At 31.1% G+C, this 14,326-nt stretch overlaps 1 protein-coding gene and 1 long non-coding RNA gene across 2 annotated transcripts; both read right to left on the bottom strand.

Moving 5' to 3' along the window:
* Positions 1-3,571: 3,571 nt before the first annotated feature.
* Positions 3,572-6,146, bottom strand: LOC116112050 (reticulon-like protein B9). Its single transcript, XM_031398231.1, has 6 exons — positions 6,037-6,146; positions 5,772-5,955; positions 5,535-5,646; positions 4,912-5,010; positions 3,812-3,881; positions 3,572-3,705 (listed from the first exon to the last, which is right to left on the bottom strand). The coding sequence occupies exons 1-6, from the start codon at positions 6,107-6,109 to the stop codon at positions 3,572-3,574; spliced, it is 672 nt and encodes a 223-aa protein (XP_031254091.1). The 5' UTR covers positions 6,110-6,146.
* A 2,154-nt stretch (positions 6,147-8,300) lies between these two features.
* On the bottom strand, positions 8,301-9,010 carry LOC116112045. Its single transcript, XR_004125163.1, has 3 exons — positions 8,921-9,010; positions 8,546-8,726; positions 8,301-8,440 (listed from the first exon to the last, which is right to left on the bottom strand). It is a non-coding gene; the product is annotated as an uncharacterized LOC116112045 (long non-coding RNA).
* Between the last annotated feature and the right edge of the window lie 5,316 nt (positions 9,011-14,326).

The following is a 14,326-nucleotide window of genomic DNA, read 5'->3' as shown; positions in this document are numbered from 1 at the left end:
TCTTTGGTAAAAAAATGCTAAATATTATCAGGTCGCGAACCGCGGATGTGATTCGAAGCACATCGGTACTACACTGAGTGGGGCCTGATCCAAGTTGTTGAACTTGTGGAAGAAGGTCACCTCAGGTTGTTTGTACTACGCTTAGAGACATGTGCTGCGACCTCCTTGTAGCTCGGTCAGCTCGACCAAGCGTCATTCGGGAAAAGTCAAGTCGCGGCATAATAATGAAGTTCTCAAGGTTCAATCCTTAAACCTTAAAAATTGGGGGACTTCTGTTATGCCTGAAAAGTTAGGGCTGACGTGGACTCGTCAGCAAGAGCCAATAAGGGATCAGGAAGGTTTTGTGCCATCCAAGCGCTGCCATGTCGCACAGTGACAGAAGAGGTATGGTTCTTGTCAGTGCAGCAGGTGAGTGCCAGGCTTGCGAGTGGTTAGGAATTGTCCACCTGCCCGAGCCCTATGCAATTTGAGGATATTTCTCGTGCAAATAACTAATGAGATGCAAAGAAGGATTTGCATGGCACCTACCCACTTGCAGACTTGTAATCATTACCTTGAACTCTCCCACTATAAATAGAGGACACCCCTCTCATTTATGAGATTGGCTAATCTTAGACTAAAATAGCTTGCACATTTTCTCTCTCTTTTTGTATTCTCTCTAGATTATAACTCAGCTCAATGCACGCGACCTGATTTTACCCATCTATTAATAAAATTGCAGTGGACGTAGGATTCGCTTTTAAGCATCTGAACCACTTTAAATATCGCTTCTCATTCATTGTTTCATTTCATTTTTCCTTATCACGTGTGATTTCTAAGTCTGCTTAGCACTTTGCATGTGTGAGTCGTTGGTGTCAAAATCAAGCATCAACAAAAGGCATTTGAATATGTTTTTAAAAGAAATATTATCCATTAGGGTGAATTTTTTCATACTTTATCAATGGAACGATATAAGTTACAATTTGTTCAACTAGGGGACAAGTAACATTTATTTGTTGTTAACTTTAACAGAAAATTAAAAAAAAAAAAAAAATGATTTAGATGTCCTTGCCTTTTTTTTCTTTTTTTAGGTGAATTTAGTTCTTAAAATCTAAATTTCAAATTTTTTGAAAAACTATAAAAAAAAGACCATAACCAATTTTATTCAAAGGAAATAAATAAATAAAAAAAAAAAAACACAAATTAAGATATTTAAAACTAAAAGAAAATTTAATAAAATAAAATATTTATTTTGTAAAAAGGAATAATTTAAATATTTTGTTTTGTTTTTTAATTTTGATTTTAATTTGAAATTTTTTATTATTTATTTTGTAAAAAAAATAATTTAAATTTGTTCAATTACGTTTTTACCCTTATATAAAGTTAAGTCTAACCCTAAGTAATTGTTTATTGTCTCTTAATTAAACAATTTATAACTTCTGTCTTCTCATTGATAAAGTATGAAAAGTTTGTACCCTAATTGATAATATCCCTTGAATGCCTTATTTTCTTGAAAAGTATAATACCAAATGCTTCTTTGAGAAACATTTAAATTTTTTTTTAACCATAGTAAAGAACTTTCATTTAAGTTCACTAAATTATGAAAGCGCATACTTTTTGATAGAGTTAAAAGAATATTTATAAATAATCTAATATTATAGAACAGAGTTAAAAGAATTTCTATTTAATATAACTAAATCCTAAACAACTATTTTTAATTTATTTTCTAAACTTTACGTGCCCCTTAGATTTAGGATCTATTAAAGCATTTTATACTTTATTGACTTTGAAATGTACTAAATTCATAGTATTCTCAGATGATATAATCAACGGAGGAATACATATTGATCTTAGATGAATTAATATAGATAAATAGATATATTATACAAAATTTTCTTATATCTAGAAACTAGGGTGCGTTTGGTTTATTATTTTGGATAGGATTTTGAAGATAGTATTGGATAGTTGGATAGGATTATTATTACGAAGTGAAATTTAAAAATTTACGAAAAAAACCTCCTAAGTTTACTAATTTAACCAAATACCCCAATATATAAATTTTTTGTAAAATGACAAAAATACCCCCACCCACCTACAATGCCAAATTCTAGCCACCACCGTCAAAATCTGGTCAGAATCTTGCGTTACAACTCAGATTGGTCGGATTTGGTTGCACGTGCGTCGATCTGGTTTTTTCTAGCCAGATCAACCTTTTTCGGCCAGATCCGTGGTGGATCTGGCCGGAAATGGCCAGATCAACGGCCACATCTAGCTATCAACGGCCAAAAAAGGCCAGATTTAGCTGTCAGCGATGACCAAAGATATGGCCGTCGTTGACCGTATCTTTGGCCGTCGTTGACGGCCAGATCCACTGTGGATCTGGCCAGAAAAGGCCAAATCGGTGACTTACCGACCAGTTCTGATGGTTTGTAGGCCGTTGTGACAGATTCTAGCTACCACCGATGGTGGTTGCCGGAATCTGGCAACTATGGGTGAGTGGGTGTGTTTTTGTTAATTTTTAAATTTTTTTTTTCTTGGGGTATTTAATGAAATTAATAAACTTAAGGGGCCTAAAAGAAATTTAAAAAATATAATAATATTTCCCAAATAATTAAACAAAGAAATATTTTGGGAATAGGACTGAGAATATGGATAGGAAAAATAAACCAAACGCACCCTTCTATGAGTTTGATTTTGGAAATTGATTGCAAATTATGGACAAAATTTTTTTCTTTTTTAAGATTGAAGGATTCTTTGGAAAGACAAACATATATATCTTTAATTATTTGCAATATAATTTCATATACATAAAAAAATTATTCTCTTTCAGCATATGGGGTTATATGGACGCCAAGTAAAATGCTTTAAACCCAATTTTAAAATTCTAGAATTAAACTCTTCTTCCACGAACTCTCATAGTTGTCAATATATAGATAGCTACCTTTTTAATAATATTGTTCGAGTATATTCTTTCAATATCTTACACTTTATCAAGTGATTCAATTGTAACACACCGAACTTCTCATTTTCTCAAACATCAAATGTCTCTGCCATCAATCCAACGATTTTAAATACTATAATCCGCAAGTGAAACATAGTTTTCAATTTCTCCCATATAAAGAATTTAGTTCTTACATTGAATACACAAGCTTAAACTAAATAGATCAACCTCGAAGATTGGTACAAGGGAAATTTGATCCTTAAATCTCTTGCGACCATCGGCTTGAAGACCTTTGATGGTTTTGCTTATAATTATATGAACATGCATGCTTGTTATAGGAAATGTATGTTAATTAGGTTTACAAATTACATAAATTCAATCGATTTATTTTATTCATGTCTCTCTTGGACCCTTGGTACCTTGTTAATTTACTCAGCGATTGATCTGGACTGAGGTTGTTGTTTCCAGTATCGCTTGTCTAGAAAATGTAATTTTTCGATGCAAAGAAAACTTGATCGATCACAATAAGGAGAAGGGTTAATTTATGCCAAATGCTTCAACTTAAAATCAAATTATCATAGATACATTGTATTCTAGATTACAGGAATTGTACTATTACGTGGGAAATTATACCTAAATTATCTCATTTAATTAATCATTTTTCTTAACCTGTGGAACTTTTATGAACAATTCCTTCAATCCATGGATCCCTTTGTCAGCAAAAGAATCAACATAGTCCTCATATCGATCATACAGAAAGGGCAACGTTTCCGAGCAAAGTAAACCTTTAGGCATAACAAATTTAGAGAAACAATTTAATAGGCCAATTCAAACTTCAATTTAAGTCATGGACATTAAATTAATGCAACTAATTAAGGTGAAGATTCTTACCGAAATAAAGGAGATCTAAGAAGCTGAAATGGTTTCCAATTATGGTCAGTATGTAGAGACAAACAATGTTCTGATGAGAAAATAAGAATAATTAATTGTTAGTGAAATTCTCGCCAAGCTTAATTACTATAGGTTAAATTGTATTGTTTCCCCCACGTAGCCAAAGTGTACTCAGTGGGGTCATTTGACCCCATTGAAATTATGAAATAACTAAAAATAGGTATATATTTTATAGTAATTAATAATTTTGATCCCATTAAATTATGTTGACCCACTAAAATTACTCATATTTTATTGATCCCACTAAAATTACTCATATTTTATTGATTTTGGAATTCGAAAATACTCATATTTTTTCACGTTTTCTCTCTTCCTCAATTCCTCTCTTCTTCTCTCATACTTTCTTATTCATTGGTTGGATTAATCCAAAAAGACTATTCATTTGGAGGTCATAGGATAAGATGATGTTCATTTTTTGTTATCTTGCTTAAAAATCTCTTATTCTATCTTTTTTAATTGATGAAAGATCAAGAATTATGTTGCCCTAGGTTGTTTTTATCATTTTATGTATGTAATTGACATAATTCAATTATGGTGTAGCCAAAGTATAATTTGATATATATAACTTCTAAAATTAAATTTTTAGAATATAATTTTTTATGCTTATTAATTCAATATATATTTTATTGTAAATTTATCAACTTACATCTTTTGATCCCACTAACTAGAAATCTTAACTATGCCCTTGGTTGCCCCCTATCTATGGCATAAAGAAATATAACCCTTTTGATTAAAAAAATTAATAATATTAGCCCATAATTTAAAAAACAACAAAAGAAATGCATTAAGGTCATTTTGCCTACACTTATAGTCTTATATCATTTCAAAAATAAAAATAATAATAATAATAAAAAAATCTAACATTAAAATAAAAAATTTAAGAACAGTCTTACTCCTTTGATTTCATAAACTAATAATGTTACCTCTAATTTTTAAAGTTAAATGTTCAGATTAAACATTAAAGAAATAACATTGTTAGTTTTTGAGATCAGAGAATAAGATTTTCTTAAATCGTTCTATTATATGGTTGTAAAGCATACCAGAAATATGAACTTTAGATTATGTCCAATAAGCAAGCATATCACAATGTATTGGAGTTGATCTTTTCCATATGCAAGGTCGATAAGGTCCATTAGTACCTGTTATTGTAGAATTGTGGAAGCACTTTAAATTAATACAAATTAAATAATTCATTAATTACACACAAAATATAATAATTTAATATGATTGGCTGGAAAGTCTATTTTCAGAGTAATAATACTCTTACAATCTAGTTTTACAAACTTTCTCTCATAACTCCGACCTCACAATTGATCAGTTCGCAAATAAGTCTTGCTTTTCTATTTACGAGTTGATCAATTGCAAACTATCACGTCAGTGTTATGAGATAAAGTTTGTAAGATTAAATTGTGAATCAATTTTTATTCTTTCAGAAAAAAAGAGAAATTCATTATCATATACTATAAGATATAATAATGCTGACAAAATCCTTAAAGACCAATAGTTTCAGAAGGTGTAATTTAAACAAACTTTTTTTTACATCTCAACAGTTTTATTAGTTGTATTTCTATTTTAACATACTTTTTTTTTCTTTTTAAAGAAATATAAACTCATAATCATAAGAAAATTATAAAAAGAAACTAAACGAAATTCTTTACAACACCTTATTCAATCTCTCGCAGAAGGTTGAAGCAACTTGATTTAAAGTTGCACAGAAGGTTGAAACAGCTTCTCTTAATGTTGATTCACTTATTATAGTTCCGTTGAGAAGAAACCTGAGATTTGCAGATAACAGCTTAATGAAGATAATGTCTTGGATATATAAAAATTACAATTCTAACAGTAAAATTATGTTATAATGCAAGAGGAAGATGTTTTAGTGCGAAGAAGAAACAGATACCGATGGCCGAAATATATTTGAATAATGAACCAAATGTAAGGTACGAGCAACGTGGCCATAGAAATGTGGCAGAAGAGAGTCACCAAACTGTACTTCATAACCTCGAAAAGAAACCATATCACTGTCGTCCCTATCAACAGCGAGGCTGCTGCTTTTTTATTCTTCCATAACAAGATATCCGCAACTGAGAATTTAATTCAGTAAATTTCGTTAATTTTTCATCGACAATGAGTTGGCAGAATGAATTATGTAAAATATATAGTACCTCTTCCTCCTCCAAGAATGGCATGTACGGACTGTTGACGCCCAAATAACCTTACCGGTTGTTGTTGGGGCATTGTTACTGGTGCAGTTTGGCTGCACTGTTAATTAATTTGGCGAATGAGTTTTTGAGATATGCAATTTACTCCAATTTAAATATATGGACATGAAGGCTCTAGGCTTCTCAAGAGAATTATTTAACTCCATTGAAGAAGTAACGAATGTCTCGGGGCTTTTCTTTAAAAGAACATAAGTTTGAATATGAAGCCTTCTATGATATTGGCCAACAATTGCATAAATTTCGGAGAAAGAATTTAATTACTGTGTATTATTTAACTTGTTGCTTTCTTTGAAAGTAATTTTATTTAAAGGCATTTGAATATATTTTAAAAGGAATATTATCTATTAGGGTAAAAATTTTCGTACTTTATCAATGGAACGAAATAAGTTACAATTTGTTCAATGAGGGGACAATTAACATTTATTTGCTATTAACTTTAACGGAAAATGAAAGAAATGATTTAGATGTGTCCTTGCCATTTTTCTTTTTTTAGGTGAATTAGTTCTTAAAATCTAAATTTCAAAAAATTTGAAAAACTAAAAAAAAAAAAAAAAAAATGACCAAAACCAATTTTATTTAAAGGAAATAAAAAAAATTAAGAAATTTAAAACTAAAAGAAAATTTAATAAAATATTATTATTTATTTTGTAAAAAGCAATATTTAAATCTTTTACTTGTTTAGTTTTTTAATTTGAAAATTTTTAATATCTATTTTGTAAAAAGAATAATTAATTTTTTTTCAATTATGTCTTTACCCATATATAAAGTTAAATCTAACCCTAAGTAGTTGTTTATTGTTCTTTAATTGAACAATTTATAACTTATGTCTTCCCATAGATAAAATATAAACAGTTTGTACATTATTTGATAACATCCCTTTAAAGAATGCTTTTATTTTCTTGAAAAGTATAATACCAAATGCTTCTTTGAGAAACATTTTATTTTATTTTTTAATTCAAAGAATCGTAAAGAACTTTCATTTAAGTTCACTAAATTTTGCAAAAGAAATATTAACCACTTTTAATTATTTGAAAGTGCATGCTTTTGGATAGAGTTAAAAGAATATTTATAAATCATCTAATATTATAGAATAGAGTTAAAAGATTTTCTATTTAATATAACTAAATCCTGACCACCTATTTTTAATTTATTTTCTAAAAATTACGAGCCCTTAGATATAGGATCTATTAAAGCAATTTATACTTTATTGACTCATGAAATGTACTAAATTCATAGTATTGTCAGATGATATAACCAAGGAGGGAGTAAATATTGATCATAGATGATTCAATATAGATAAATAGATATATTATACAAAATTTTCTTATATCTAGAAACAATATGAGTTTGATTTTGGAAATTGATTGCAAATTATATATAGACAATTTTGTTTTTCTTTTTTAATATATTGTGAGAGTATATTCTTTCAATATCTTACATTTTATCAAGTGATTCAATTGTAACACACCAAACTTCTCATTTTCTCAAACATCAAATATCTCTGCCATCAATCCAACGATTTGAAATACTATAATCCACAAGTGAAACATAGTTTTCAATTTCTCTCATAAAAAGAATTTAGTTCTTACATTGATTTATACACAAGCTTAAACTAAGTAGATCAACCTCCAAGGTTTGTACAAGGGGAATTTGATCCTTAAATCTCTTACTTCCATCGGCTTCACGACCTTTGATGATTTTGCTTGTAATTATATGAACATGCATGCTTGTTAAAGGAAATGTATGTTAGTTATATTTACAAATTGCATAAATTCAATCGATTCATTTTATTCATGTCTCTCTTGGACCCTTAGTACCTTGTTAATTTACTCAGCAATTAATTTGGGTTGAGGTTGTTGTTTCCAGTATCGCTTGTCCAGAAAATACAATGTTTCGATGCAGAGAAAACCTGATTGGTTCCCGCAAGGAGAAGGGTTAATTTATGCCAAATGCTTCAACTTAAATTCAAATTATCATAGACAAATAAAGTGAGGTGAGAAATATATACAAAGATAAAGGAGACTTAACGAGCTGAAATAGGATTCAATCATGGACAATATGTAGAGAGAACTATTTGCCTACACATAAATATAGAGATATAGGAGAGAACGTAAGTGTTCAATTTCGATATACTTCTGTCAATTATGTGAAAATTAACTTAGAATGGTTTGTCAACTTTTCTCTAGTTTAATTACAACAAACCAGAATCAAGAGTGTTGGATTTTGCCCATATGCGATTCTGAGAAAGTTTCCTAAGACGAAATCAAATCTTGAGCAGAAAATGTGAGCAATTAATTCTCTAAATCTGGCTTCAAAGTAAGTTATTCCGAGAATGTTGAGGGGATCCCTGCAAATAATCTATATGTCAATATGGATCGATGAAACTAAACCAAAGATAGAGCTTGTAACATTAAGTTATAAAAATATTCAATTTGTGTGAATAAATGAGTACCAGTAGAAACTTGTAATAAGCCAAATCCTTATGTAAATTATAAGTATTAAGGAAATGGAAATATGACAGAGGAGACCCACGAAATTGTACTCCATAACCTCAACAAGAAACCATATCACTGTCATTCCGATCAAAAGCGCGGCTGATTCAGTTATTTCCTCCCGAAGAAAGTAAACTTCGTCTGTAAATTCAATTCATGCTAAATTTTCAAAACCTGACAAAGCTAATAAATAATACATGGACATGCACGAAAATCGTAGGTGGGATGAACACTATAACATAAAGTCGATGTTCATGTCTGTCTCAGGTCTCTCCAATAAAATTTTATCATAATATCGAATAATAACATAAGTTAGACAGTTAAGAAGATAATACCTTTTATTGTTTTAAAACTGGCACATGTTAACTGCACCTAGCGTGGTGCGGTTTCATTCAGGGATGAAGACATGGACATGGTGGTTTAATTTGCAGGTAATTTTGGTATAGTTTAAAATATATATGAAGGTGAAGGGCTCTTATAGACTTGTTACGAGAATATATTTACCAAACGAAGAAGCAAGGAATTTTTGGGCTTAATTAGCTTTCAATGTACAGAAAAGTTTGCATAAATTTTATCTCAAAATGCGAGAGAAAGAAATAGCTGTTTGCGTGTCCTATTATTTGTATCGACATTGAGAATTTCTTTTATATATATATGCATGTTATATCTTCGATGTTATTATATGCATTTAATTTATACCAAATATGGTCATGAAGATATAGACAAAAAAATTTCGATCGAGGGGGCAAATTTAAAGAATAACATAATTTGTTATCAACATTGAAAATAATTAATAAATTTCTTTAAAATTGAAATAAGTTCGTATTAAAAAACAAAAAGTTGAAGACAAATAAATAGTATCGTTCATAATTTAGAATGCTGTTATATAAAATTGAATATCAAATTTAAAGATGCTGCTGAATGACAGCTAAGTAATATTTTTCTATACAGTGCCTACCTATTTATAATAAATTAGAACTTCTTTTAATAAATTTTATTTAGGGTTTTTAAAAAATAACCATATTTGTAGGGGCTTTTAGTAAATAACTAAAATTATGGACCTTATAACTTATATCAATGTGACCAACTAAACTTAAGTAAATACAATTTTGCTTCACCCCTAGCCTCCCAACACTTTATCACTAACCCTATCAATTTCTAATTCTCATTAGCAAAATCTCACACCCAAAAGCATGAAATAAAGTCAGATCAGTCAGTATATCCAGGTGTTAAGATCGATCCTGACTTTAAATTTGTAGATTTGAATGTTTTTTATAGATTCAACTTAGAACAATTGTGTTCTTTTTTTTTTTTTTTTTTTTGTGTAATGTAGGTATTGTTTTAAGATTTAGGAGTGAATAAATAGTGTAATGTTAGTTATGTTGTGGTAATAAAGTATATTTTGTGATGCATTATTTGGGAAATCACGTATAGAAAAAAAAACTCAATAGTTGATATGAAAATTTTAGTTGACGTGAAATTTTGGGGAATTGTTCATGGCAAAGTCCCGGTGTGATTTTTTACACTAATGCAGAGATTTCACGTTAATAGTATGAAAAATCACACAACTCAATTTTTATTTTTATTTAAATTTTTTGTCATTCAAATTTTCTTATATCTTCTGTATTTATATCGCATGGTAGTTTAAAATAGCACATGCGGTTGTTTTGGTTGGGTACGGAGGACAATGCACAACTATGAACGATAACATAATGAGTTATGTTGAAGGAAAACATAAAATGCTTAAAATCTATCCTGATATGACGTATGATGGATTGGTTGAGTTGTTGAACGATCATCTATGTATTGGCCGTAGAAAAAATACTATCTGAATAGCTATGAAATTTTAGGATGCAATCAATGGAATGTCTTACGATATCAAGGATGGTAATGATATTGCTTCTTACATTGCCTTTTGTTAGAACAACGTCAATTTTTTCATTCATATTGGAAATTTGAAAAGGTAGTCTTCCGTTGTGGGTTTGGGAGCACATATATTTGAAAGTGATAGTAACAAATGTAACGATTCATTATATATGAGCGGCGTGGGAAATTATGCAAAAATGGTAATTGGTATAAGCATTAGAATTTTGGTTAATTACTAAAAGCTCCCACAAATATGGTTATTTATTAAAAACCCTTCTATATTTACTACATCAGAACTACATCTAACAATCTAAATATCCAAATAAAATAACATATGAAACAAATAGACTAAGAGTTAGTCATATTAATCCCCTCAAGGTAGGATAAAATAAAACAACAAAANAAAAAAAAGGGATACTTTTGGAGTTTATATCAAAAGGAGAATATTTTAAGTGCAATAGGTATTATTCTTTGCTTAAATTTTAAGGATTTTGTTCTAGTATATATTGAAACTAGAGTAAAGAAAGAAAAAGATGGATATATAAAAATTCTCAAGTGTCGATTATTTGCATTTTAAGAAACACAGATAATAAATATAAAAAGAAAAAAATTTCAATTTTCAAAATTCTCTAAAAAATTTTGTCTTTTGTCTTTTAATATTAACTTGTAGTAGTTAACCGTCAACTATTACCGATAAATGAAATCCTTATTATAAAGATATTCAAACGGGCGAAAGTTTCTTGTTTGAATTAAAATGAAATTTAGAGTTTCTTGTCATTCCAAAGTTTGTTATATGTTGACCAATTTCTTGGGGTTTGGACCATCAGAGAATAAATTTCAAACTTCTTTTAACATTTCGATCCACTTGTTTTGATAGTTGTTTTATTAATTAGGATGAAAAAAAAAAAAAAATAGTTGGGGAATATTGCTTTATTATGGTCTCTTTATTTTTATTTTCTTGAAGTTTAGTGTTTTGTAATCTCCATGCAAAACCAGAATGGCCATCCAGCTGAAAGATAAAAGTGACTAATAAAGCATACAACCTTAGAGAGAAGACAGTCATACTATTTCATCATTCAACTCTGACTTTCTTTTAAAGATCGATGCAATCAGAGAGCATAAGGAGTTCGATCAGAGAGCACAAAGAGCTCGATCAGAAAGTACGGAAGGAGTTCGATCAAAAAACGTGAAGCTTGTTCTGAGAACACAAAGAGTTCGATTAGAAAGCGCAAAGCTTGATCTGAGAACTCGAGATCAACAATCTGAGCGTGCAATCCGCAATCTAGCCACGCGATCGAAGAGCTACAGATCAGCGATCTAAGCGTGCAATCAGCGATCTAAAGCTGAAGACCAAGACGATCTGAGCGTGCGATCAGAGACCTGGCCACGCGATCGGAGAGCTAAAGATCAGCGATCTGAAGCTAAAGATTAAGATGATTTGAGCGTGCAATCAGCGACCTTACCACGCGATCAGAGAGCTAAAGATCAGCGATCTGAAGCTAAAGATCAAGACGATCTGAGCGTGTGATCAACGACCTGGCCACGCGATCGGAGAGCTAAAAATCAGCGATCTGAAGCTGAAGATCAAGACGATCTGAGCGTACGATCAACGATCTGGCCATGCGATCGGAGAACTCTGACGCGTGCGATCTACGATCTGGCCACGCAGTCGGAGAACTCTGACATGTGCTATCTGCGATTTAGCCAAGCGATCGAAGAACTCTGATGCGTGCAATTTGCGATATGGCCACGCGATCAAAGAACTTTGATGCGTGCGATCAGCGATCTGAGAACTCTGACGCATGCGATCTACGATTTGGCCACGCGGTCGGAGAATTCTGACGCATGCGATATGCGATCTAGCCACGCGGTCGAAGAACTCTCACACGTGAGATTTGCGATCTGGCCACGAAGTCGGAGAACTCTAACGCATGCAATCTACGATCTGGCCACGCGGTTGGAGAACTCTGCCGCATGCGATCTACGAACTGACCACGCCATTAGGGAACCTGGACGTAGGTTTGTGACCTGCATGGGCCACCAAACTGTTGACGCTTGATTTTGGACACCAACGACTCGCACGTGCAAAGTGTTAAGAGAGCCTTAGAAATTACACGTGATGGATCCATGAGATTTGGATATGGTGCTCAGGTTATCTATATTGCTGAAACATAAATAAAAGATTGGCAAGAGGGGGTTTTTATAGTAGTTCGGATGCTCAAAAGCGAATCATATGTCTACTGTTATTTTATTATTCTCTGGCTATTTCTATGATATTGCTCGTAAGGGATACAAAGATGGAGAAAAGCTTTGATTAGAGAGAGAAATAATGAAATGAAGCTCAAATATATGCCTAACTCTCATCTGCGCAACCCCTCTTTTTCGTGAAGAGAAGTGTCAATTTATACACCTCTGAAGTCAATGTAATGAGTGTTTTGCAAGTTGTCTTGACACATGGACAACTCTCATCCGTTCTTCTCTTAAAATGAGATAGGGTTGATATAAGATATCTTTGAGGCGGTATAGACTTGCAGGAAGTACAATTTGTCTTTTAAGCATTTATTGAGCTGACATCATGATGACTTTTTAGGTATAACAGTATTCTTCTATTCATATAAGATCAAGCCATGAGTAAAAGCTTATGAATGCTTTCTATTTTGACTCCTAACTCTCTCAACTCAAGTTTCAATTAAAGCGCCACAGAAACCATGCCTTCTCCTTCCTCCTTTCAGTTCATCTTTCTCAATTACGTTGTCGTCCCAATATTATGGGCGGCGGTTATAGTTTTTTGTCTGTGGTGTTATAAACGCTGCTGCTTAGTTTCTCCATCATCACAAGATATCGAACAAGGAACCCCACAAATATTTTAGAGCGTGATCATCAAAAGGGAAAGGAACAGAGTATTGGCGAAGTTCGGTGGAGTAGTAGTTTTAGACAAAAAGGTGAAATAAGAAATTGGAGTGAGTGTGTTATATGCTTGGAGGAGTTCGAGGAAGGAGACGACTGTAGTGTTCTTTCAGAATGCAAACATATTTACCACAAAGCTTGCATAGATAGGTGGGTGATCCAGGAGAGACACTGCCCAGTTGTCGTTCTTCTGCTTCAATACAATAGCAAAAGATGGTTAGAAATAATGTACTAATTTATGGATTTTATTTTCTTTTGTGTAGATAATATTACAACAATTTTATGAGATTGTTACTGAGAAAATTCAAGAAATACAAAAGCCCTTAGGCCTGTTTTGGATTGAGGGATTTTATACAATCCATGGATTAGATAAATTATATTGTTTGATTTAAATATAAAATTCATGGATTGTAGATTCAAATTTCCATGCTCTCATATTGGTTAGATGAATATAATCCATAAATTTGATAAATAATTTCCAACTTTACTCTCAATATCCAAAACCAACAAAAATTCAACTTTCATCTAATTAAATACAAGTTAAATTATATTTGATAGAGAAGTCCAATTATAATAAATAATTTTTTTTGGAATTGGAAAAAAAAAAAAAAAAAAAAAAAAAAAGAATTCCAAGTTAATATAATATATTATCAACTGTCTTTATTCATAATTCAATAGTTGAATAATTTCATATTAAAACATATAACATAACTATACCTATATAGAAAATTATTGTCAATATAATGCAATAACACCATGTCCAAAAACATACGAAACTTGTTAGAACATCAGCAAGTTTCATCATAGCATATTAGTGTCACAAAGCACTAAGCATTACAAAATAATCAATAGCAAAAAAGCATAATCAGTTGCTAGTTATGCATGTGGGATCATAACAAAAAGAATCACTATGAGAAATTGAAATAATAATAAATCTGTTTGCAAATAAAAAATTGAAAATTATTAAT

Source organism: Pistacia vera, unplaced genomic scaffold (genome assembly GCF_008641045.1).
Source record: "Pistacia vera cultivar Batoury unplaced genomic scaffold, PisVer_v2 Contig1196, whole genome shotgun sequence".
NCBI classification, from domain to species: domain Eukaryota; kingdom Viridiplantae; phylum Streptophyta; class Magnoliopsida; order Sapindales; family Anacardiaceae; genus Pistacia; species Pistacia vera.
This window is presented reverse-complemented; position numbering and strand designations above follow the sequence as displayed.